The sequence below is a fragment of the Nelumbo lutea genome, chromosome 5 (assembly GCF_056320005.1).
Source record: "Nelumbo lutea isolate HS-2025 chromosome 5, American lotus-T2T, whole genome shotgun sequence".
NCBI classification, from domain to species: Eukaryota; Viridiplantae; Streptophyta; class Magnoliopsida; order Proteales; family Nelumbonaceae; genus Nelumbo; species Nelumbo lutea.
Window position 1 is genome coordinate 84,814,426 of NC_142688.1, and position 27,539 is coordinate 84,841,964.

General features: G+C 38.4%; 1 protein-coding gene across 1 annotated transcript in view; it reads left to right on the forward strand.

Annotated features, from left to right (window-relative positions):
- Positions 1-27,539, forward strand: part of LOC148853216 (putative LRR receptor-like serine/threonine-protein kinase At1g06840) — an 83,452-nt gene that overhangs the window by 7,444 nt on the left and 48,469 nt on the right. The window contains exons 4-17 of the mRNA XM_088946080.1: positions 10,584-10,655; positions 10,813-10,884; positions 11,039-11,182; positions 11,317-11,388; positions 11,522-11,593; positions 16,540-16,614; positions 17,009-17,077; positions 17,224-17,292; positions 17,491-17,562; positions 17,757-17,843; positions 18,074-18,142; positions 19,067-19,569; positions 20,937-21,095; positions 27,049-27,332. Of these exons, the coding sequence (XP_088802206.1) occupies positions 10,584-10,655; positions 10,813-10,884; positions 11,039-11,182; positions 11,317-11,388; positions 11,522-11,593; positions 16,540-16,614; positions 17,009-17,077; positions 17,224-17,292; positions 17,491-17,562; positions 17,757-17,843; positions 18,074-18,142; positions 19,067-19,569; positions 20,937-21,095; positions 27,049-27,332 (1,819 nt within the window). The remainder of the gene's footprint in view (positions 1-10,583; positions 10,656-10,812; positions 10,885-11,038; positions 11,183-11,316; positions 11,389-11,521; positions 11,594-16,539; positions 16,615-17,008; positions 17,078-17,223; positions 17,293-17,490; positions 17,563-17,756; positions 17,844-18,073; positions 18,143-19,066; positions 19,570-20,936; positions 21,096-27,048; positions 27,333-27,539) is intronic.

Below are 27,539 nucleotides of genomic sequence, written 5' to 3' on the forward strand. Positions count from 1 at the left end.
GGAGGATGCACTTGAGAGAACGGGCATCAAACTTGTCGTTCCCGGGACCTGGATTATGGACAAAACAGACACACTCAAAAACTCTCGGCGTAAGAGGAAACAGAGACAAAGTGGGAAACAAGACCTGAAACGGAGATTGACCATCAAGGATGAACGTGGGCATCCGATTAATCAGAAAACAAGAGGTAAGCACTGCATCACTCCAAAAAGGTTTGGGAACATGCATGTGATGCATTAGGGATCTTGTTGTTTCAAGGTGACGGCGATTCTTTCTCTCAGCCACCCCGTTTTGTTGTGAGGTGTAGGTACACGAGGTCTGATGTATAATGCCGTGTTGGTCCAGGTGTTCCTAAAATGATGAGGATAAATATTCGTGGCCATTATTAGAACGAAAAACTTTGATGTGAGTACCAAATTGGTTACGAATTTCAGCATAAAATTTTTGAAAAATGGTAAACAATTCACTTCTTTCTTTCATTAAATAGAGCCACGTCATCATTGAAAAATCATCCACAAAAATGACAATATCTGTATCCATTATATGACATTACTTTATAAGGACCCCAAACATCTGAATGAACTAAAGAAAAAGGACTCGACACACGGTTATCAACCCTAGAACTAAAGGGAACACGATGGTGTTTCCTAAACTGACACGACTCACAATCCAAAACAGAAAGCTGACTCAAGGACGAAACTAAGGATTTCAAGACTTTGAGCGACGGATGACCAAATTGGCAGTGCCACTGGAGAGGAGAAAGAGATGACTGGAGAGCTGTTGAAGTTCTACCACCACCACCGTCAAGATAATACAGTCCACCTGCTTCATGCCCTCCACCAATCTTCATCCCCGTCTTGAGATCCTGAAAGACACACATAGAAGGATAAAAGGTAATTGAGCAGTTAAGTGATTTGGTCAGCTTACTAACAGACATAAGGTTAAAAGGCAATTTAGGAACATACAGAACTGATGAGAGGGATACAGGATCTAGGTCAACATTACCAACACCACAAATTGAGGATGTGGAACCATTAGCAAGGGTAACAGATTGTGATGTTGAGCAATGAGATAAGGAGGAAAACACACCTGGAGTTCCAGTCATGTGATCGGAGGCTCCAGAGTCAATGATCCAAGGATTGGGTGTAGATGCCAGACAAGCCATACCTGAGTGAGCAAAAGTCGCCGTCTTCTGCTATGATTGGATACTCTCATATTCATCACGGGGAACACTCACCATCTCCTTCACGGGACCATCTGTGGATGTGGGAGGCAACTGGTCAGATGAATGATTCTCCTGTCTAAAGCTGGAACTTGAGTCACTGTTCGCGGCATGATTGGCTCAGGTTGAGGGAGGACCATGTAAATCATAACAATAGTTGATGGTATGTCCATCCATACCACAATGAGTGCACTTCCTCGGGCTTGAGCTACGTCCTCTACCACGGGTTCCCCCTGAATCTCTGCTCCCCTGAATCTCTGCTCCCAGTACGACCACCACCATGATTATAAGTAGACCCACCATTGCCACTTCGGCCATATGCAGAACCACTACCAACACCACGGCCAAACTGAGCTCCCCGAGCTCCACCCCTACCATCACGGCCTCTCGATGCAGCAAAGGCAGATCTATCTGAGATATTAGAGTTCTTAGTAGATCCGATAGAAATCCTCCGAAGTCGAGCAAATACCTCTTCTAGGGACGGAAGAGCTGATCCCCCTAATATCTGAGCCCGTACTGGTTCATATTCAGACTTTAGTCCCACCAAAAATCTAGTCACATCAAGCTGCTCTCTCTGTTGTTGTTGAATTTTGACATCAGAAGTGAGAGGATGATAGACATTCAACTCATTACGTATGTTCCTCATGTTGGCACAGTACTCAAGACTCTGATTGCCCTGTTGCAGATTAAAGTACTCTTGATAAAGCTGATAAACTCTGGTTGTATTGTCTTGCCCCGAATACAATTTCTTCGCATAGTCCCACACATCTTTGGCAGTATCAAGGAACATGAAGTTCACTCTAATCCTGGGTTCCATACTGTTCCACAACCATGTGATGATCTGAGCATCCTCTTGCTCCCAATCTTCATACTCGTGAGAGTCAGAGGAGGGTTTCTCCTCTTTGATGTGTTTTACCTTTTTCTTTGCCTTCAAAAAGATTTCAACAGATTTAGCCCAACGCACATAATTCTCTCCATTTAACTTAATGGAGGTCATCTGAACATTCAGGTAGTCTGTAGGCACCATCACACTAGGTTTATAATCCTTATTGTCTCCCATTATGTTATCACCAATTCTGCACACTTGCTGAATTCTATTATCACTGAGATCTGCACACTACACACCACTAGGTCACACCTGTCACACTGATTGCAGCACTGAAATGTGTGCTCTTTACACCACAAACCCTACTCCTACAACTACCTGAAATCTCACCACTATATGATCATATCTCTTCCTTCAAAATGCACAAAGAAACCAGCATAAACCCTAGCACTTACTGGCTGAAACCCTAGCAAATGGGGTCTGATACACGCCTCCTATTTAATCCATAACAGATATCATGCATTGAAATCCCTTACCTTATCGCTGAAGTAACACCCGTGCGAGCATGAGAGCAGTCCACACACAACAGCCGCTTCACACACACAGCCACACACAGTTCAACCCTCTATTCTTCCTCTACTAGGAGAGGGCGATCTCAGAAATCACAGCAACCGACCACATACGACCTGATTGGAGGCATAGAGATCCCCAAGGGAAGAGGGCGATCACTCCTTTTCAGCCCTTTCCCTTATCTCCAATCGAACACAGAAAAAAAGAAGAAAACCCTAGATAGGGTGCGCAGAGAATGAACCCTAGGCAAGCAAAAATCTAGGCAGATTTAACCTTGCTCTGATACCATGTTATAATTCAGGTCTGCCTTAGAGTTCGGCCTGATTGAGTTCAGTTATGTAGAAGAAAAAGTGATAAAGAAAGAAAGAGAGAAAGAGAGAAGAGAGAATGCTGGTTCGAACTGAAAGAGTCAACTTGACTTCTCCTAGTCGGCCAGTAAGTATTTACATTATTATTAAAACATAACTGAAAAGACCTATGTGCCCTTACTTAAGTTAAGAGCACATGTTTCAACACAACATTACAGATCAACAACATCAATCAAGGTATAAAGACAGAAATACCCCTATGCTAACACTGTTAAGGTGGAGATTGTGGCTGGGGAGTCTCTCTACTTGGTTTCCATTTGGCTTGAAACTTTATCGTCAGTCTGAAGGTGGAAGATGGAGAGTCACATAGAAGATAAGATTCATAAGGAGAGATCGGATTCGGTTGTTTCCAAGGCAATAGTCTTAGAGGATGTCAATGAGTGTTCTCTGCCGCATGAACCTCTGAGAAATCTCTAGGGTCGTGAAGTTGCGCCGGTGAGGTTGTTAGAGCTCGGTGGAGAAGATGAAGGGACTCTTGGCCTTAATAGGATCCGTTTGATTCCACTATCAACAGAGGGTCAATATTTCAGTTCAAGAGAAGGTCTTGAGGGAAGTGCTTCTTTGGGGGAGGTGCAATGGTTGAAGATATTAAAAATTTAATAAGAGAATGTTTAAAAGAATTACAAGTGGCGCCCATGGAGGAGAACCCACAGAGTAAAGTTAATGAGGCAAGATAGTCTTCAGAGGTCGGGGAATCTGTAGGTGTGCCTTTCTCGAAACAGGTCCAGGACCTCAACCCGGGTCAAAAGAACCCAAATACTCGACCCACTCAGGAGCTTAGAAGAAATAAAATTTCTAAGTCTGCTAGTGAATCAAGGTGGCCCTGTGGCAGACAAAGACGGTGTAGTCCGGTTCGATTGGAACCGGAGTGAAACCTGGGTTGGTTGGAGCCGACGTGGATCTCCCAACCTCTTATGCAAACATGGTGGAGTGCGCTTGGGACTTCAGTGTATTTTTCTTCTCCATCCCTTGATGCTGAGATCAGAGGTGATAGCCAGGAGATCGCAACATCCCTCTCTCGCCATCTTGGGCTAGTGAATTTGACGAAGGTTGACCATCGACGACTGCAACAAACTTCTCTTTCCCTAGTACCTGTGAATGATAAATTGCTGGGAGTGATGTCGTTAGCAGTGGTGGATGTTGAAGAACAAAATGTAAATGTGAATAACAACCCTGAACAACCCAAAATGACGGTGAAAAGAGAGAAAACTCCTGTGGTGATGAAATAGAGTGAAGAAAATTGTTAGAAAGAAATTAAGAGCAACTCAAATCTCGGGACTGAGTAGGAAGGTAAATCGAGTAACAACTCTACTTAGTCTTCCTCTTGGGTTACTTCTAAGCTTTTAGGATTAGGGAAGTTTCTGGGGGTTTCGATGGAAGGAATGGAGGCAAAAACAGTGAAATTCTTGGAAGAGATTGAACAAAGAATTCTTATGGAGAGGGGAAAGATGGCAACAAAAAAAGGGGGAACGAATTCCAAGAGGAACAGGGAAATGATGCATCTTACCTGGGGTCTGAATGAGAAGGCAGGGAGTAGTGAAGGGGCTGTTAGGGAGTCGAAGAAAAACTGAGAAGAAGGTGGTAGAGAGTTTGGAGTGGGGGGTGTTTTCTCATTCGAATTGATTTATTAATGAACTTAAAAATTCTTTCTTGGAATGTACGAGGCTTGGGGTCGGGGAGAAGAAGAATGGTGATTTGTGATTCCCTGAAGACGTCAAAATCGAAAATTGTTTTGCTTCAAGAAACTAAACTGGACAAAATTGATGTTGGTATTATTCGGAGTGTTTTAGGAGATGGTCAGGTAAGATGGAAGGCAGAGGCAGCTACTGGGAGTGCAGGGGGCTTGCTATGCCTTTGGGATCCCTTGGTATGTAGTTTGATTTCTCGTAGAAGTGGGAATTTCTCAATTTCTCTAGTCATGAAGCTGCAAGATAGTAATACTATTCAAATCACAAATGTGTATGGACCAACAGTTTCTAATCTCAGGGCGGGCTTTTGGGAGAATTTGGTTGATATGAGAGGCTCTTTGGTTCGTCCTTGGGCCATTGGTGGTGATTTTAGTGTTACCTTACCGGTGGAAGAGAAGAATACAAGGAGTGGCAGAACTGTGTCAATGAGGCGGTTTGCAGATTCTATTAATAATATGGATCTCATGGATATCCCTATTCAAGGTAACAAATTCATGTGGACAAATAACCAAGAAAATCCTACCCTTGTCAGGTTGGACAGGTTCTTGGTATCTTTAAATTGGGAGGATGTCTTTCCGGACCTTATGCAGATTGAAAGAATGGTAGGATCCATCTAATGGACGCCATGAAGGTTGTGGAATGGGTGTGCGAATTTAAAAAATTTTCCTACCTTCTCCCAACTGGGATTCATATTACCTAAATTTAGAATACAATATTCAAGGATTCTACTTGAATCATAATCGAACCAGATCTGAACCAAAAAGAAAAAGGGAGGATTATACCTGATCCGGAGAAACAGTATCTCCCAAAGTTGGTGTTCACGCCCAAAGAAGACACCGAGATCCGCTCCTGCTGAAGATGACACAGCCGTGGGTGGAACGGAACCAGTAGGGTGCGTCCTACACACTGGATCCTTTGCAAGAACCCTTTGGAAACTCTAAACACCGAATCTTTTTCAGTCTTTTCTGCAAGACTGATGTCAAGAACTGACTTCTTGGCTTCTTTCTTCTGCAAAGATTGAATCTTGCAAGAGGGAATGGCGGCGGTTGGAGGAGAACTCCTGGGACGAAGATGGCTGAATTGCTTCTCTTCTCTCTGGAGTCTGTATGAGATCTAATCTCAATTCGCAGGATGCTTTCTTGCTTACTCAAAAATCCCTGGTTCGAAATCTGATGTATTTCTCTTAGGGTTTCTCCTCCTTTTTTCTTGATTAAGAAAAATTCCTAATTAGGAGTTATCCCAATCCAAATCAGTATTTGGATAAGGGCATTATCTTAATCCTATCTGCAGATTAAGTTAGTTTACTCCTGATCTTATTAGGAGGTTACTAGATTCAAATCTGATTTGAATTTGGTCTCCCAAAGTGGATAAGGTTAAAGGCCCAATCCTTTTACTAACATTAATCTTAGATTCGCCCCATAGATGGGTGATCATATCAGCCCAGCTCGTAATGGGCTTTTGGCCCATTAAGTGTTTAGTGTTTAATTAGTTTCTAATATGCTGCCCAGTTGGGCTTCTTTGTATGGCGTGGGACCCAAGCATTGATCTACACACCAGCCACATGGGTTTGGCCTAGCCTTTATTACAAGGCCCAACCGAATTCACTGAAAAGTTCAGTGAACCCCTGAGCCCATCACATGGACCCTATGGGCCCAACAATTACATTAAGTGGTCCCTGGGCCAAGCCATCTTATAAAACCCAGGGACTGTGGGCAGGTGCAAGATTAGCCCATCATGTATTATCCTAAATGGTCTTACACTTAACCTCTCAGCCCTTAATGATCAAGCACTACTCGACAAGAGAGGACATCTCCCTCGATTGCAAGGAACAGTGCCGCACTCTCTACTCACATGGATCCCGGGAATTAAAACCATTTGCAAACTTTTTGAAACCGTACATATATATATATATATATATATATTTTGCAAAACAAAATTCCAACGATAGAAATCAACTGCCGGCAGTTTGGTTTCCATTAGAGAGAGTGCATCCCGATCATTACCATTGTTCGACAAAGGGGCTGATCCTGTCACTATGATCACTCACTCAGATGAATTCTCAGACTGTCCCAACATGCCCAGGTTTTGACCCCCGCTAAGGATCTCACTGATTGACATATCAAAGACAGCCCGATCCGACACCTAGTGAAGTGTCATAATCGAGTCTAGGGGTCAGGTGTAACTTTCCAGTTTTGACCATCTGTCTCCAAGGTCCAGGGCAATACTGGAAATCTGGTCCGGTTCAAGGATTCAAGTAATCCCATATTGCATGTGCCTTGGGTCTTACCTTGGTGGCCGAGACAAGCCATCCCAACACTTGGTGGCACACCAGTATCAGCCTTGGCAGGATAAATCTCCCCAGACTTATCCAATGGCTGTGAACATTTAAAACTAACACGAGTCTCTATAAGTGTCCAGTTTTAGGGTCTTACACAGAATTATACCAAACAACATGAATCAAACATGCACTTTATTTATTTACACTAAATGTCAAAAGTACATCAAATTGGATTGAAGCTAAGGGCATACAAAACTGTCTAACACAGATCACCTTCCCCAGACCTGTTTCAGATCACACTCCTATTCACCTTATTTGTGGGCATTGGGAGAAAATTAAAGCTCCCTTAAATTTGAAAATACTTGGTATGAGGAAGACAATCTTATTCCGTTGATGAATGCTGTGTAGGAAGAAAATCAGGTGGAGGGATCCAGCTCCTACATTTTGGCAAAAAAACTATCTTCTATCAAAAGGAGAATAAAATTTGGAGTTTGGAGAAAAAGTTAAAGTTGGGGATTGAAAAGAAAGCTTTACTAGGTACCATCGAAGAGATTGATAGAGCTGAAGAATTGGGGCCAATTTCTGAAGAATTAAGGCTAAAAAGATCTCAAGCAAAAAACAACATTGACAAATTGGTTGTGAAAGAGGAAATAAGGTGGAGACAAAGGGCTAAGATCCCTTGGCTAAAGGTGGGTGATAAAAATACACACTTCCTTCATAAAATGGCAAATGCTCGAGCTAGAGTCTCAGCTATTAATAAGTTAGTATAGGATGATAGAAGCGGAGAATCAGATTCAAAGATCAAATCAGTTGCAACCTCCTTTTATAAAAAGCTCTACAAGGAAAAGTGGAGGTGTAGACCCTTTCTCTCAAATCTCCCTTTCAGGCAGTTGACTGAAAATCAGAAATTATGGCTTGAAAGACTTTTACAAAAGAGGAAATCAGTGCAGCAATTAAGAATCTAGAAGGAGATAAGGTGTTCCAGGAGTTTCATGCTAATGCCTCTTTGCAAAGAAGTTTAAATGCCACATTTATAACCCTCATTCCAAAAATTGAGGGGGTTGTGAATATTAAGGACTTTAGGCCTATTAGCTTGCTACATAGTTTTTACAAAATCTTGGTGAAAGTCTTGGCAGAAAGAATGAAAGGGGTGATAGGCAGTAGAACCTCTAATAAACAGAGTGCTTTTGTGCCAGGAAAATAGATGGTTGATTCAATTTTAATTGCCAATGAATTAATTGACTCTAGAAGAAGAGAGGGCATCCCGGGGGTTGTTTGTAAACTTGATATTGAGAAAGCATATGACTGCAACAACTGGAACTATCTGGATCATGAATTTTGGACAAAATTGGAGAAACTGGGTCAGTGTTTGTACCAAGACCCCTAAATTTTCAATCCTAATTAATGGGCAATCCACGGGGTTCTTTGGTAGCTCTTGAGGACTGTGGCAGGGTGATCCTTTATCCCATTTTCTGTTCATTTGTGTTATGGAAATCCTCACACTTTTTAGTAAGAAGGTTGTAGACTCGGGCTTATGGAATGGGTTTGCTATCTCCCCTGGAAAGGAGAAAGTTAGTATCCTTCAATTTACTGATGACACCCTATGCTTTGTGGATTCCTCTCTACATCAGTTAGACACAATACTTGGAATTCTGAGCTGGTTTGAAGTGGTGTCGGGTCTCAAAGTCAACCTGAGTAAAAGTAAGATCATCCCAGTGGGCCATGTTTCAAATTTAGAAGATTGTGCACAAGTGATGGCTTGTCAAATTGACTTCCTCTTGGTAAAGTATTTGAGTCTGCCTTTCGGGGCCAAATATTCTTCCTCCTCAATCTGGTGCCCAATCATTGAGAGAATGGAGAAGAAGCTGGCCCCTTGGAAGGCAAGATATTTATCTTTTGGTGGTAGGGTTACATTGATTAAGAGCACCCTTTCCAACCTCCCCACTTATTTCCTTTCTTTTTTTCCAATCCCAAACAAAATAGCAAATAGGTTGGAACAACTCCAAAGGAAATTCTTATGGAGAGGTTGGGAAGATGAGAAGAAAACTCACATTGTAAATTGGGAGCAAGTGTGCCTTCCTAAGGATGTGGGTGGACTGGGAATCAGGAAGTTGAAAGAATTTAATTCTGCTCTTCTCAGTAAATGGTTATGGAGATTTGCTTTTGAGAGGAATGCATGGTGGAGGGGTCTTATTGCGGCAAAGTATGGAGTGGTATGGGGTGATTGGAGAACTCTTGATCCTCATCCAATTGGGGGTAATTCTCTTTGGGCAGGCATCTCTAAGTACAACACTCTTTTTATGAACAGGATCAGTTTTAAGGTTGGTAAAGGGGACAGAATCAAGTTTTGGAAGGACCTCTGGTGTGTGGAGGGTCCCTTGGCTGAAGCCTTTCCTTGTCTGTTCCAAATTGCAGTGAATCAAGATTCTTCAGTTGCTGATAACATTTGCATCTCTGGGGATTCCACCATTTGGACCCTTCTCTGTAGGAGGAATTTGTTGGATTGGGAAGTGGAAGAGTATGTGGTACTGTTGGGGCTGCTTCAAAATCAGAGGATTGATTTGAGTTTGGAAGATGAATGGTCTTGGAAGTGGAATGCAGTTGGTAGCTTCTCAGTTAAATCCCTTTTTCTTAAGGTGTGCAGTTCAGGTCAGGAGAACTTCCCTGCTAGGCAGATTTGGAATCCAGCTTGCCCCTCCAAGGTCAACTTCCTGGTTTGGACAATGGCTCTGGGTAAATGTTTGACTAGGATTAATCTGGAGAGAAGGGGGTTCAGATTCTAGACCCCTCTTGTGTGTTATGTGGAAACTGTACAGAATCTACAGAGCACTTGTGTATCCACTGTCCGGTTTCCTTTTCAATCTGGAATTTTCAAGAAGTTGGAGATTTGCTGGTCTATGCCAAAATCTGTGAAGGAGCTGCTAATGTGTTGGAAAATGGAGGGTCTCAGTAAGAAAGGAAACCTTGTTTGGAATACCATTCTGCAAGCTGTTCTTTGGTCCATTTGGACTGAAAGAAACAACAGAATCTTCTGTGATCAATCTAAAAGCCCAGAAGTAGTGCAGAAAGTGGTGGGGAAGATTTGTTCCTGGGTGTCGGTGAATGAGGAATTTAAAAATCAGAATGTATCTCATTTATTTTGCACTAAATCATGGATGTACTTGTAATCTGTTTTGGGCCCAGGTATATCTAGTGGTCTGGGCCTTGTTGTAATCTTCTTTTATTCTGAATAAATTACTTTACCTTTTTCCAAAAAAAAATATCTAAAAGCATGGAAAATTAAACAAGGAAATACCACAGGAGGTGATTGCATATCTTCTCCAAGGGGAGAAAATTTTTCCAAAATTTAGCATGAGGGTTCTGTACTGTATTATCCATGCTTTTTGGATAATACAGTATTATATGAAACATAGTCTATAGCTGCATTGGTCCAGTATTATATGAAAATGTTATAATAAAATGGATGCATCATTTGATTCATTTCAAAGATATAGTGCCGGTTATCTATTCATTAATCCTCTAAATATCTCTAACAATGCATTCCAATATCTGTGTTTATAAGTTGAAAGTTCTTTGTCATTCATTACCTACTATGTTTTCCTGATAGCTTGTTTCCTTTTCCCCTTTTTGCAGCCAACTGCTAAATATGAATCTTTCTGGAACCTTATCACCTGAGCTTGGCCAATTATCATATATGAAAATTCTGTGAGTCAAACATAATTGAAAATGCAAAGCTTTTAATGCGAATCTTCTAATAGATAATTTCTCTTTATTTATTCATCCATGTAAACATTTCCTTTTCACCGAATAGTTTCATATTAGGTCTTGCTTATGCTGATCATTTCTTCTTTTGTTTCTGAAGGGATTTCATGTGGAACAATATAAGTGGAAGTATACCAAAGGAGATAGGCAGTATTAAATCTTTGGAACTCCTGTACATTGAACTGCTTCTCTGTCAGACTCAGTTGGACTTAATTTTATGTTCTAAAATTCAGAAACATGCAACAACCATCAAATTTCTATGTATCAAGAAAAAATTTGGGGTCAGTGTGGCTCAATTTCTAATTTCTGGAGTGCTTAATTTGCAGGCTTTTGAATGGCAATCAACTAACAGGTCCTTTGCCTGAAGAGATTGGCTTTCTCCCCAATTTGGACAGAATCCAAATAGACCAGAACCAAATATCAGGACCATTGCCTAAATCTTTTGCAAACCTGAACAAAACCAAGCACTTGTCAGTTGATTTCTTTTTCAATCTCTTCTTCCCTTGGCAACAAATCTGAACAGCTACCATGTAGCTGATCTTAAAAAAATCGCATGTAACTGATCTCTTTCTCTTTTTGTTTGTGCATGTAAAATTTCATATAGCCACATGAATAATAACTCAATTAGCGGGCAAATCCCCCCTGAGCTTTCTCGATTACCAAGTCTTGTTCATTTGTAAGTAATGGCACTCCTTTTGTACTTATTTTGGATCATAACCTTGTCATTGCATGCTGGCTGTGATCTCAAGTATTGATATCATATTATCATTGTGCAAGGCATGTATTATTAACTGATTGAATCATTGCAGCCTGCTCGACAATAACAATTTATCAGGGTATCTTCCACCAGAGTTCTCTGAGCTGCCAAACTTGCTTATACTGTATGGTCTCTCTTCTCCACTAAAGCATCCTCGTAGCAGTTTCAAAAAATATTGAATTATGGTTTCCTTAGTCTGTCTTAAGTGAATGATAAAAAAACAAGTCTTTAATTAAATGAGTGATAACTTTGCTTTGAGTACAAATATTATGCATCAGTTTTAGAAATTCCATATGATTCAGGAACTAGTCTATTTGGTGTTTGTGTTGATTTTTGCAACCTTGTTGGTTTAGTTGTGGATTACTGTAGTTGTCTTTGCCTATTACGTAGGCATCCTACCAGACCACATATATCTTGTGTTTTGCTTGTTCTTTTAAATTTATCTTCTCTACTTTAGTGGTCCCATCAAACCCATAGTCAGGTTTCCACAAAACAAGCAATGTCAGAGCAGGGGGTTGCATATAATAGCCACACCTCCAATAAAATATATAACTCACAAAATAACTTGGTTGTTTGTAACAAAGATCAATGAGAAAAATAAAGAAAGCTTGTTCTATGTTGTAGAAGTTAGAGGAGTTTATAATTGTTATTGCCTTTTATTATAAAAGGAGAAAATTTGTAAATTTATATGTTTTAAAGTAAAAGTATATCAGGTAGAGAGAGAGCCAACTGTAACCTCTCTTGATTCGCTTCTCTTTTAAACCCTTCATTTTCTTCTCCACTTCCTCTTCTCTAGTCCTAATTCTCTTTCATAACAAGTGAATACAGCAGCATATTACATTTGCTTGATTATTCCAAGTTGGTATCAGAGTATGAAACCCCTTTGATTTTTCTATTCCTGAAATTAATCAAGGTAGGAGTGTTGGTCCATATAGGGAGATATGTGGGCTAAGTGTACAATTCATACTAGTTGAAAAGTTGTCTTTCTTCAAAAGAGAAAAAAAATCATTTCTTACTACTTATTTATGTCCTTTTTGGACTACCCCTTGCCCTTCTAGCCCCTTCAACTTGCAGCACATCACTTCTTCTTATGGGTGTTGTTGATGGTCTGGTATGCATGTGACCAAAGAATCTTTAGTCTACTTTCTCTCATTTTATCACCTATTTGGAACTACTCCTAGGTTGCTTCAAATGATTTTATTTCTAATCCTATCCTTTCTAGTTTTTCCACTCATCCATCTCAACACACACATTTCTACCATGCTCATTTTTTGGACATGTTTTTTGACTGCCCAACACTTTGCTCCATACAACATAGCTGGCCTTACAACTATCTTATAGAACTTTTCATTTAACCTAAGTGGTATTTGCCTATCACATAGGACTTTGGATGCACCTCTTTGTTTTGCCCATCCTACTATAATTCTATGGGCAACATCCTCCTCAATCTCTTATTATGAATTATCAAAGCAAGGTATTGGAAAAGGTCACTTTGAGTTATGCATTGGTCTCCAATCCCTAGTCCCAAGAGTCTCCATTACAACAGGCATCTGCAATTACTTTCCTTTTGTTCAAGGAAATTGAGTACATGGACGAGAATTTAACCATATAAGAGGCAATGATTTGAAAGGCGAATAGATGAGGCACATTTCAGGGTATGCGCCTTGCCTAGGTCCTAAGCGCAGCCCTTTCAAAAGGCGCATGCCTGGTGCACCTAGGCATGCACCTGATGCACCTCGCGCCTCAATCTAGGCGTGTGCCTTTTGAAAATTTGACACTTTTTTGCTTTTTTTTTTTTAACCTAGCGGCAGGGCTGGGGGCTCTGCCCCTGGCCCCCCCCCCCCCCCCCCCCGTTGCCACGCCCCTCAAGACAAGCCCAAACATGTCCACATTAGGGTCTTAAATGCTTAATTATCACACAAAAAAGAATGATTTTATAATTTTAATTGCTTTTAAGAAGATATTTTATTATGATGGATGAATGAACAACATAGCAAATAGGGGGTTCTCGGAGCTTTGGTGAGCGAGTGAAACGAGTGAACCAGAGAGGAGTACCCGATTGGACTGTCAAGTGGCCGAGACCTTTCTGAACTGAAGTAGGAACTCACGCCACTGAGTCCAAAAAGGTTTCAGCCACTTGACAGTCCAACAAGATGAGAAACCAACCCAGAAATCTCTGAGTTAAATCAGGTTGACCACAACTGAACAGCTGAACAGATTTAGAGGGGTTTCGAACACTCTAACAGTCCCCCCAAATCAGAAATATAACCTAGAAATAACTGAAGCAACTTACAGTTTTATCAATCTCTGATTCAAGCTCCAAATCAGGCCGAACAATCCTTCTCTCTGATTCTTCCTGGTCACCGAACTATTCTCCAAGTGATTAAAGTCTTGGGCACCCTCCAATGACCTCCAAGAATCAGGCGAATGAGTCTAAACTTCCAGCCCTAGAACACCCTCATGCAGTCAGCTGGACTATACCCACATGAGAGCCACGCCAAGCTCAGGCCTGCTCTGATACCAAGTTGAAAAACAGCCCTTCGAAGTATGGGACTGTGTAAGATTAGATGAAAAACCAGAAAAGGCAAACGACTGAAAAGATTGGTGAAGATGGAGAGAGAGAGCTGGCGGCAAGGAGGGTTAGAGGATGAGAGGTTCAAACTAATCTCTCCCTCTAACACTCTAATACAGTTTTACTAAGTTAATTCGTGAATAATTACGAGAGAGGCTCTTGGTTGGGCAAGAAATTACAAAAACATAGCATAGAAGAGTATGGATCCAGAATAAGGTCCATTACAGAAAAGAACATAAATATAACATAGAATAACAGCCTATGGGCCATTCGGCCCATCTTCTCTACAATCTCTATTTGAAGAATTGGGTATTGCTTATGAGAAGCCTTTGATGTTATACTGTGATAATTAGGCTGCTATTAATGTTGCCCATAACCCGGTTCAACGTGACAGAACTAAACATATTGAAGTGGATCGACACTTTATCAGAGAGAAAGTTGCTTCTCAAAAAGTGTATCTTCCATATATTGCCTCTGACATGCAGCTTGCTGATCTCTTCACTAAGGCAATTCCCAAGACCAAGCTAGAGATAGACTTATGCAAGTTGGGAATGATTGATATCTACTCCCAACTTGAGGGGGTGTGTAGAGTTGTAGGGTAGTAATGTCTTTATTTATAATGCTGTTAGTGTCAGTAAGTTAAGTTAGAAGTTAGTTATTTCTGTTATTATTTTAAGTTGCTGACATGTTATGTTAGTAGGGGCAATATTGTAAGTGTACTTTTTTAAGTTATTTTATATATATATATATATATAACTGAGTGGGGGCAACAAGCCTATTTACTCTATTTTCTGATATCTCTCTTTATCTTCTCTATTATCTCTCTCTCTCTCTCTCTCTCTCTCTCTCTCTCCCTATTCCATTCTCTATTTTGAATTCTCATCTAGAGTAGAGCTGATCTCAGTCTCTACTAGACAACTCCACTCTCCTAATATCTCCCCCTTCACAAAAAAATTATAATATCATATACAAATTGGAGGTGAGTGACTAGGATATTGTTTATGCCCACTCTAATATCCCCCCCCCCCCAACTCATCTTCCTTATCTACGTTATCTACTTTAGAGAAGAATCTACTAAAAACATTAGCTACTAGTAAAAAGGAAAGGTGAGAGAGGATTACCTTGCCTTAACCCCCTACAGTTGGAAAGAAATCATTCACCACTCCATTAACAAGGATGGAATAATGACAAGAATGGAGGTATCCAAATTTACAGATCATAGGCCTTGTCAAAATCAAGTTTATCCACACCCTCATTAGCAATTAATATTTGGTCAATGATTTGTCTTCAATGTACAAAGGCTCCTTGATTAGGGGAGATCATGGAGGGAAGGATCTTCTTTATCCTCAAGGCTAGGACCTTAACTATGACTTTATACCTGAAGCTCACTAAATTGATAGCCCTAAAATCTTTTGGGTGACTAGCATCCACCTTTTTAGGGATTACCACAATAAAAGTAGCATTAGCATTTGAGTTGATTTTACCTCATAAAATTCCTTAAACACATCCATAAAATCATCTCTAATGATATCCCAACAATCTTGATAAAAAGCCATTCAGTATTTTTTTCCCAATGTTTCATAATGTGATTCGAAGTTTCATAGTTACCATATCTTTGTACACTGACTGTTTTTAAATATAAGCATTACAGAGCTCTTTTTCTGTTCATCTAACATCTTTGCTTTCATTAGCTTATTAAATAGTTTAGTTAGCCATAATAAACCTACCTCTTCCATACCTTTCTGAACTTCTGTTGGAATACCATTAGGTTCTAATGCTTTTGCTTTCATCTTATTTAGCGCCTTCCCCACTTGAACAAATGTAATTTTCCAAAGGTACATGTTGATTATAATTTGAGAGCAGCCACTTAGTGTAAAAATGCAAAAGTTAAGTCAATATCTGGTCTACCCTTCCAAAAGACCCCAAATATCTGGACCATCATTGCTTAGTGACTTTTTACTTGCATATGGATTAAATGATATTTTCTTTTCATGGAAATGATAAATAGGAGGTTATCTATCCACTGAAACAGCAGAACTCCCATGGATGTTCCAATTCTTAGTAAGAGAAAATAAATATGTAGAAAGCTACTGAATTGCTTCTTCAGATGGATGCCTAGGTCTGCAAATGGGCTAGTAGATTCCTTAGCAAAAGCAGGGGAGACAAGGAGACAAGACAAGAGCTTGCATGGGGTTTAACAAGGCTAGGGAATGACTTGAATTTGTTTACCAATAAAATCATGTATTAGTCATTCAGCTGAATGCTGTTCTTGTATTGCTCTTGCTGTCTGTCTTGGACAGTGGTTCTTTTATCACTATAAATGAGTGAAGTTCATTTCTGTTGGCTATCAAAAGAGGAAAAAATCTCTCCATTGAAACTCCGACTAGACCATCTTTTTGTTCCATTAAATTCTACATTTTTTATGTCTCATCTATTGTAGGGCCTCATGAATGGTTTTTTTTTGGTTAATGCCTTTCTTTTTGTTCATTGTTTTGCAGTCAGCTTGATAATAACCACTTTGATGGGAGTACAATTCCAGCTTCTTATGGAAACATGTCCAAATTGTTGAAATTGTGAGTGCATTAGACAATCCAATTCATTGATTACCATTTTGACTGATAAGTTTTCTTCTGATTGGCTTTATAAAACATGCAGACTGGTATCATTCATTTGAATCTTGGAAATATCTTACTTTCCAGTGTTAAAAGTCATTAATGAGTTTCTTTTTTTATGTGAACATGTCCTGTTGCAATGCAGTTATATTATGTTATAATTCAGTGTAAACTTTACCTGTTGAGTGAAGCTTATTATATTATTATTTCAAACAAAGATTGCATAATTTCCATATTAATAGAGGCCAATTCCATTTTGAGGAAGTACAAGAAATATATGCATGCACACATGTATAGCATTTCCTGTGCAATGCTTGTAGCCAATGCTAAAATTATGTTCTGTTCGGTCTATCAGGAGTCTCAGGAACTGCAGCCTGCAAGGTTCAATTCCTGATCTAAGCAGGATTCCGAACCTTGGATATTTGTAAGTTTATCAGTATTGGGAGAATGGGAGCTTCTTTATTTCTTATTTTTTCTGATAAATTTCACTACATTTTTGTGAAGTCATTTTAATTTATGGTTGATGATAAGCGTTTCTTTTTTTTTTTCTTTATGTCATTCACATTGCAGAGATATCAGTTTGAACCAGCTTAATGGATCCATACCACCAAATAAGCTTTCTGACAATATCACTACCATGTATGTATGATTTCCCCTCTTTCTACTAAGGCATTTACATCCTGCATCCATTTAGATATGCTTGGCCCATAATCTTCTAATATTCAAGTTATTTCAATAGCTCATTCTCTGCATGGAGCATTCAAGTGTTTACATGAATTTATGTTGAACTATGAATAACGGAATTTTTGCCTTGTTGGTGTTGAACAATTTATGCAGAAATCTGTCAAACAATAATCTTAGTGGGCCTATTCCTTCTTCCTTTTCAGGTCTTCCTCTCCTACAGAGATTGTAAGTAAATCGGTCCTCCATTTCTCCTTTTCTTTATACAAAGCTATTGGTCATTCTGAGTTTTTATGTTCAGTGAAATTTTCATTTTCAGAGATTAGTAAATATTCTTCGGATATTCTTATTTCAAAGCAGTACCAATAAAAAAGCTAAACATTTGTGGTAGACGGATTTATTCTCCACATTTGTCATTGCAGATCACTAGAGAACAATTTTTTGAATGGTTCTTTTCCATCAACTATCTTGGGCAACAGGACTCTGAATAAAACTGAAAGCATCATCTTGTAAGATCTGAAGCCAAAAAGCAGCATTTCCCTTTTTCTTTTATGACATTTGAAGTATATTATAAGTATCACCAAGCAAACTTTTGTGCTTAACGCACTGCTTTCACAATGACATCAAGATTTTATCTGTTATCTGGCTGTATAATAGTGTACTCTAAGTCACCTAGCAATACCTCAAGTTTATGATAGAACTGTCTTCTAAATTTATTTTACATATTTGATATTGACAGGGATTTTCGGAATAATTCACTTTCAAATATTTCAGGCAATCTTAGTCCCCCTGCCAATGTCACCATCATGTAAGTTTCTACATGTGAAGCATCACTGATCCATACTCAGAATTTGTGTAATACATACTCAGATTTTACTTTTATCTTGTATCATTAATTATAACTAGTTTTCATTGGGTGAAGACCATGGAGATATTCAGAAACTACTCCACGAATGAGATTCTAAGAAATTGGGCTGAAGTAGCACAAACAGATGTACCAAAGTTCTTGTAAGCATGGAATGGAAGCCACCAGCACTGAACAAACTAAAACTGAACTTTGATGGGAGTTCTCTTGGCAACCCTGGAAGGGCAGGCATTGGGGGTGTGTTTAGAAATCATCTGGCTGTAGTGGTGGCACTCTACTCAGGACCAATAGGTTTTGGTGACTCATTACAGACTGAATCTCTAACCCTACTTCAAGGTCTAAAGATGGCTGAGCAGATAGGAACAACAGACTTAGAAATATTAGGAGACTCACTATTGGTAATCTCTTGGGCCAAAAACATCACACCAGTACCTTGGAAACTCAAATTTATTTTCAGAGAAATTGACACACTTGCAAGGAAGTTCAACTCTCAGTTTGGTTGGGTCAAAAGGGATGCAAATGGGATGGTGGATACCCTAGCAAAACAAGGGGCAAATAGATCTTCATTGTATTGGGCAGAATTGTAACTGATTGCTGGAGATTGCAGTTTATTCCGCTGCAATCTTTATCTATTGTATCTTAATTTCTCTGTTATTAATGAAAGATTTTTTTGCTGATAAAAAAAATATAACTAGTTTTCATCAATATGTGATGCTTTGTACTTTAGTAGCAGTTCTCTATACATTGATATGTCTGTGTAGTTGTGCTCCAATTGTTTTTATGGTATAATCCTTGTATTATCCTAAAGGAAATAATGTCATATTCATGTCCTTTTACTGATCTTATTTCCTTTTGCACTATCTTCAGGCTTCAAGGAAATCCCTTATGTAACTCCATTCTTTTCAACATAACTGAGTTCTGCGGACCTCAGACTGGATCTGAAGACACATCTCAGAGCACAATCAACTCTACTTGTCTTGTTCAAGCATGTCCTACTGACAATAACTTTGAATACATCCCAGAATCTCCTGAAAGTTGCGTCTGTGCAGCACCTCTTAGAGTTGGATATCGGTTAAAAAGTCCTGGATTTTCAGATTTCCTTCCATATTTGAGCAATTTTGAAGTATACTTAACATCAGGTCTTGAATTGAAACTTTATCAGCTGTCAATTGAAAATTTTATCTGGGAAGAAGGCCCTCGGTTGAGGATGTACTTGAAGCTTTTTCCACCGGTGGGTGACCAGAAAACCTTTAATGGGAGTGAAATTCAAAGAATCAGGAGTATGTTCACAGGATGGAATATTCCTGACAGTGATGTTTTTGGGCCATATGAACTTATCAACTTTACTCTCTTGGGACCATATCAAACATGTATGTATGAAAACTTTATCTTGCTTCTTCCATATGTGATATTTTGATATAGAAAAAGAAGATTCTTTTAAATGACAAACCTATGTTGAGATGGATGTTTTTGGTAGCAATCATTAAGTAGAAAAAAGGTACATCAAGAATACATAAGGTGATGAGAGATCACCAAAAGAAAAAGAAAAAACAATTATATCAAACTTTTACATCAATACAAAAATTATCTGACAGTCCCATTCAATTCAAGTGTTTCCCAAAACTTTTCTTCAAGAGAATCTATCAAGACATCTCTAAATTCTGGTAGTATAAATATTCAATCCATAATGTTTTAATCAATCGTTAAACACATCTTCATTCCTATTGTAGCCTTTTTTCCTTCGAAGATCCCTTCTATTCCTTTCTTTCCACACTTCCCAGCAGGCCAGCACACAAGAAATGGAATACAACTCTAGAATATTTTAGCTTTTTTACTTCCCTGTAGAGTAGGCCAGCTGGTGAAAATTTCTCCTGGTGACCTCGGAATCCAAACAGCATTGTTGAAGAGACAGAAGAAAAAGCCCCACACTCTGAGAAACTGCATTCATAATATAAGTGAAGAACATCTTCTTCCATTGGCTCACAAAGAGCACATCTGTTGGCAAATTGGAAACCTCTACTCTTGATAATGGTTCTGTGTAAGAATACTATCTAGCAAAATCAGCCATGCAAAGGCCTCCACTTTTGGAGGAACTGGGTTTTCCCATACTCCTTCAACCTTGTTTTCAACCACCTAATTTCTTGACAGTGTGTTGTAGAATGATTTAGCTGTAAATCTGCCATTCCTGCACTCTTTCCACCATCCTTCATCCGTCCTATCCACATTAATCTCTCCTTCTTGAGATGGATGTTAAAGCCTATTTGGCTTTATATGAAATCTGGGAGATTTTGTATATTGGATGAATCTTTAAGTAGATTGCAAGGGTTAGTAACCAAGAGCCTGGTTGTAAATTTGTTATATATGCAGGAGGTTAAGTGTAATTCCACCAATCAATGCTCTCATCTGGACATCTTTAGGACAAAAATCCAGCTCATCTTTGGGCATATGGTCCTTTTTTTTTACCATTTTCATTATTTGTTCTAAAGATAAGAACTGGTGCCTCCTCTGCCCTACATATATAATATATGTCTTGCCAGGCCTTTGGATGCCATCGTTTGTAGTCTATGAAGTTTCATCTTAAAATTTCCTCTACATCATGAATCTGGTTTAGAAACAGGAGAACTATACTTATCTTAGTCTGTTTATAACTTTATATGTTGTTTCATAAATTAGATATCATATCCATAACTCTTCACATAAACTTTTTTCTGGTCCATGGTTATTGTTTGTATTGCAGTCGTTCTGGATTCTCAAAAGTCAGGATTAAGTACGGGTGTGTTGGTTGGAATTATATTTGGGGCAGTTGCAGTTGCAGCTACGTTAACTGCAATTATTTCAATATTTGTTACAAGAAGACATATGAGAAAACATCGTACAGTTACAGAAAAACGTCAAGGTAGGTATCTTTGTTTTGTTTTGTTTTTTTTTTTTTTTTTGGATAAGCAATACAAATATTATTAAGGGGTAAAAATGTAGAACTGCATTAAGACAAAATACAGTAATAGCATAGAGAAAATGTATACAATGTGTGCTCTCTATACAATATTATTCACTATATTGAATTTTTTGATGCCATCTGAGAACCGCCTTCTAATGGCTATCCTGTTCAAGCCCTCAAGAACTCCTTGTGACTGAAAAATACCATCAAGTATAAATGAACTAATATTGGCACATAACAGGTTTTTTTTTGAAAGGTAAAGTAAAATATATTAAGATAAAGAAATAGATACAAAGTTTGAGATATCAGTTACATCAGAAGGATAAGTAAAATAATCCTGATTGGTAGTTTTACTTCTGTACGCAATCTGATGAGCTGTAATGTTGTATTTTCTATTTATGTGAATACAAGCCACGGATTGAAATTCTTGAAGAAGGTTGATTGTTCAGCTCAGAAGATGCAGAAGAGACCAATGGATGGATGCTTTTCCTTGTAAGGCTTGCACAGTTGTTTGTGAGTCTGAGAAAACCAAAATGTGTCGTTTACTAACTCGTTGTGCTTGGAGTAGACCTTGATATATAGCAAAGAGTTCCGCAGCTTTGACTGAATTCAAAAATTTTCGACCTCCTGAGATTTGAATACATTCCAATTGCCGATTGAGGAGGATAGTTCCAAAGCAAAATTCATCAGAAGAAATCTTCCCTGCATCTGTAAAAAGGATGCCATCTATATATGGTTGCACAGATATAGTTAAGATGGAAGTTGAAATTGGTAAAGGTTCATGCACAATGGGAGAAGTTGAAAGATTGTTAAACACAGTATTAGTTTTGTGCAAAATCCAGTGATTTGAAACAGTAACGTCTTTAAATGATTTTTCATTTCACGCAAACCAGATATAATAAAGTGCAATTGCTTACCAACTAAGAGTTTTTAAAAAAGTATTTTTGTCAGTGAAAAGAGTACGCAGATGCAAAATGCAATCCAGCCAATTGGAACAATGAGTAATGGAAAAATTTATATTCCAAGGCGAAGCAAAGGGGATGGGTTGGGTGAAAGAACAATCCAAAAAGAGGTGATTCAAAGTTTCTGGCTGGTTTTGACAAAAAACACAGTTATGGTCCTGAGAAGAGAAAATCTGTGTTTTAACAGGTATGAAGTTTTGGATAATTCTCCAAATAAATAATTGATAGCGGGGAGGGCAGGGAAGCTTCCAAATCCATTTGAAATAATCTTTAAGATGATCAGAAACATTGGGAAGAGAAGCTTGGACTAGGTCTCTATAAGCTTCAGTAGAAGAAAATTTACCTGAAGGATGTTTAGTCCAGATCTAGGAAATGGAGGTACTGATTGGGAAAATTGGGGTTTGTAAAATCTGATCAACTTGATCTGTATTGAAAAATTGTTGCAGAATGGGGGTATTCCAGGCATTATGGTCAATAATATCATTGAATGCAAGCTGAGAGACATGGAAAGAAATGGGCGGAGGTATCATTTGAAACTTCTCAGCTGTTTGGATCCATGTCAGATGAGCAATATGTTCTAAGGAAGATGTTTTAACTAAGAAACCTATTTCTTGAAGTAATATTTGTAATTTAGGGGTAGTCGATTTCCAGTAAAGAGAACTATGTGAAGGGATATTAGTAGGAAAGAGAAAGTGAATGGGGAGATATTTTGATTTCCAAATTTGGGCCCATAATTTATGCTGTTCATTAAGGTATCTCCAGGCTAATTTTTTAAGAACCAAATTTATTAATTTGATGTGTCTATAACCTAATCCTCTTGAGGATTTAGGGATGGCTAAGGAACTCCAAGAACACCAACGATAAGGATGAGGATTGGAATAAGATCGGGCCCACCAAAAGTCTTTTATAATCTGTTCTTTAGAAGTCAGGGTTTTTTGGGGTAGTTGTACCACAGACATAGTATAAGTTGGCATCGCTTGAAGTACAAATTGAATTAGAACTCTTTTGCCAGCTTGACTTATTGCAGTAGCTTTCCAGTTATTGAGTTTGGCTTTGAGATTATCCAAGATATAGGAAATTTGGGAGTGTTTATTACGACCCCAAATTAGAGGTAGGCCAAGATATTTAGAGTTTGTAGGAAGGGTTTGAATATGAAGCTGATGACGGATCATTCTTTGATGCCTAGGATGAATGTTTCTGCTGAAATAAATTCCAGATTTTTCTAAATTGATCAGTTGTCCTGAGGCATCCTGGAATTGCTGGAGGATAGTTTTAAGGTTATCTAGTTCCTCTCTATGTGCTCTCATAAATGAAAGAATGTCATCTGCAAAAAATAAATGGGTAATTGGGGGAGCTCTAGTAGATATTTGGATACCTTGGAGTTGTTGGTCATTTTCAGCCTCGACAATCATTTGGGTGAGACATTCCATGGCCAGAATAAATAAATAGGGGGATAAAGGGTCCCCTTGTCAAAGTCCTCTTGTAGGTAGAATTTTCCCTTCAGAAGTACCATTGATTAGAATGGAATAGGAGACTGTGGAAATAGATTCTAGGATGATTTGACAAAAGTCTTCAGAAAAACCTAAAGCTTTTAGTACTGAAAGAAGAAAAGACCATTCTAGTTTGTCATAGGCTTTTGCCATATCTAACTTGATTTTCACATAGCCTGTACCCTGTTTATGTTGTTTTAAGAAATGGAACATTTCATGTGCTATAGTGGTATTATCTATTATCTAACGACCTGATAGAAAAGTAGCTTGGTTCGGGGAAATACACTTTTCCAGGACCGTATGGATTCTAGTAGCCAAAATTTTTGAGATGATTTTATATAGGACATTGCATAGACTAATGGGACGATAATCCTAGACCTTGGTACAATTTATCCTTTTTGGGATTAGACAGAGAAAAATATGATTAAGACTTTTAAGTAATTTATTGTTCTGAAAAAATTCTTGAGCAAAAGCTACAATTTCAGAGCCCATTAGGTCCTAGTACTGTTTATAGACTAATGCTGGCATTCCATCCGGTCCAGGAGATTTTAGACTACCAATACTGAATAAAGTTGTTTTAATTTCATCTTTAGAGGGGATGGTAGTTAAAGAGTTATTTTCATTCTCTAAAATGAGGGGGGTAAAAAGGTCTGACACAAAGGATAAATTGGATTGAGGTTGATGAGAAAATAACTCTGAAAAATATGAGATAAGAACATCCGAGATATCTTTATGATCTATCACCCAAGAATTAGTACTATCTTTGACTCCTTGTATTTCATTCTTCCTTTGTCGGCATAAAGTACTCTTATGGAAAAAAATTGTGTTCTTGTCACCCAATGACTGCAAGATTTGTCTGGATCGTTGTCTCCAAAACCTCTCTATTTGTGATTATCATCATAGAGTTTATACAAAGTTGAGAGTTGTGATTGATTCCAAGGTGTAGATTGCTCCACAGATAATTTGTTGCTCCAACTCACTTAACTTCTTTTGGGGATCTTTGAATTTCACTTTCCGCCAATGAATAAGATCAGATTTAATTTGACTCATCTTTTGAGACAAACAGTAGGCAGCATATCCTTGAGTCTGTAATTCCCAACCATACTGAATAACTTCATTACAAGAATTATCAGCCAACCACATTTCATAAAATCTAAATGGCTTTGGGAACTGGTCATGCTTTTGGAAAAGTATAAACTATTACAACCATGCAAAATTTCTCAAACCTTGAGGACTCTAGAATAACTCACCTTGCCTAACAGCATCATAAAAAGGGCTTTACTGAAATTATCCTTAGAACATTCCATTTCTATAAGACTATAACTCCTCTAGCAAGTTCATGGTAGAATAAATTGATTGCGATTTTTCCTTGAGACTTCTTCCACTTGGTTTCCTTTCTTAAAATGGTCTAATGAATGGCTTTTTGGAAAAGGATAATGTATTCTGTTTTTTCTTTACTCAAAGGCGTATAGGGAAGGTAAGATTCCCAAATGTTTGTACTCCCCATGATGTGAAGAACTCAGAGATGTTCCTTCGGCTGCGTATGCAAAATGGTTCATAGTTGTAAACCCATTATGTTCTCTTCTTGTTTGTTTCAAATCGATGCAAAAGGCTGTATGGTGGTCTCTCTCTCACTCAATTGACGGAATAAAGTAAGCCGTTTTAGGGGTAGATTCGAGCCGAACCGAATAGTACAAGGCTCGAGCTCAGCTCACCAAGGTTGTACTCGAGCTCGGTTCGAGCTAGAACATTGACCTCGATTTGAGAAAAAAGGTTTTATAAAAATAAAAAATTATATAAAAAATAATTTTATTTGATACTTAAAAAATTAAGAATTATAATAATTTTATTACATATATATATATATATATATATATATATATATATATATATATATATATTCGAGCTCGGCTCGTTTATTAATCGAGCCTATAAATTGGGCTCGATATATATATATATATATATATATTCGAGCTCGACTCGTTTATTAATCGAGCCTATAAATTGGGCTCGAGCTCGGCTCGGCTTGTGGCCACCTTTTACATAAAGATTTGAAAATTACAATTTCGTATCCAAAGGATGGGTACAGTAATGCACTCTCCTCACGATATGAAGATGTCAGAAAAGGCATTTTTACACTCTTAATCGTTGCATTTTTGTATGGCAAACAAACGCTCACAAATCCGAACCTGGGTCCATAAATACCCCGGTTCGACATTTGTACCGCATAAACACAGCCTTCCTACCTGAAACAGGAAGTCCCATAAAGCCTTGGTCACAAGGATCTGAAATTGCCAAACCATTCCAATCATCTACCTGAAATATAAGTTTAGAGTCATCCCTCAATTTGAACTCTGTGCTGCATATCCTCTATAAATCTTCATGATGTTTTCAGAAACTCACAATAGAAGAGTTTAGAGGAGTCCTATTGATCCTTTCCTTTGGGATGTAGCAATAGGTGACAGGTTTTGCTCAGGCAAGGTGACCTGTCCAAAGACCATGATCTTCCTCAATAGATGGCAAGATGAAAATCAACTTTGACAGCTGTTGCTTAGGCAATCCTGCACCTTTGGGCATTGCTTGTGCTTTCAGGAACTACTGAAGTGATGTGATTGCAGCATACTCTGACCCAATTGGAGAGGCTACATGCATCGATAAGAGCATAGATATTATCTCTGCATCAATATGTCAAGATTAGAGGTGGAAGAAGGCTCGTCATGAGGAATCTCTCTAATGGTCCTTGGACTCTTCATACCCGTAGAAGAGTGGCAAGATCATTAGCCACCAGGTGACTTGTTTAGCTGGATTCCTAGATCAGGAAACTATCTGATACCCTTGCCAAGGATGGGATTGATAGAGACTTTCTGTACTTGAAGTTCGGTTTAGAAGGGTGGTTATATTAGGAAATTTTAGTGAACCTTCTTGTGGTTCTTTTGCTTTAATCCTGTATCTTTTAGTTCTTCCTCTTGCTGATTTTCTTATTTGTATATCACTTTTGATTTGTTAAAAAAAGTTTCAAAAAGTTCTCTAAAATATATTTTATATGTTTTATCAGTTTGAAAAGGTAGAAACAGCCAACTTTAATCCTCATGTTCCATGGAACCTAAAAGAAAGAGGGGGGGGGGGCAAAGAAACTTTTGGGACAGTTAACGTGCTCTTCTTCTGGGTTTTCACAGTAATTCATATATAAGTATGTCTTTTATATCAGTAAATATGCAAATCTTGTTCCTTGATCTAATACCTGAATCACAGAGACTACATGATTTAAGGGCCTATAGTTTAACAATGTGTAATGTACTGAACAATTTGGCACAAGGCCTAGTTGAGTTGACTCTATCTTTTTTTATCATTTCATAAATAGAAAAGGGCAGTATATGTTGTTGTACAGCACATGTTTTTAGTTACTAAAGCTCATCTCAAGTTGTGCTTTATTTCTTCTTTTTTTTTTCCTTTTTGCAGTGTCCAAGATCCCAATCAAGATTGATGGCATTAAAGACTTTACCTTTGAAGAAGTGTCACTGGCTACAAATAATTTTAGCAGCTCCACACAAGTTGGCCAAGGAGGTTATGGGAAGGTCTATAGAGGTATTCTAGCTGATGGCACAGTGGTGGCCATAAAGCGTGCACAAGAGGGATCATTACAAGGTGAAAAGGAGTTCTTTACTGAAATAGAATTGTTATCAAGGTTACATCATCGAAACCTAGTCTCTTTACTTGGATATTGTGACGAAGAAGATGAACAGGTACTTTTGCATTCTTGGACCTTCAAATGCTTGATTGAGATTTAGTTATGGCTTTTTGTTTACCTCAGGATAGCTCACCAGAAATTTATATGGCATTGTTAAGTTCAGTAAGTGAGACATGCCTATTCATTGTGAACATTTATGCAAGTTTGAGAAAATATAAGCTGGGAATGAGAATGGTAATACCATATTAAAGATACAAAAGCA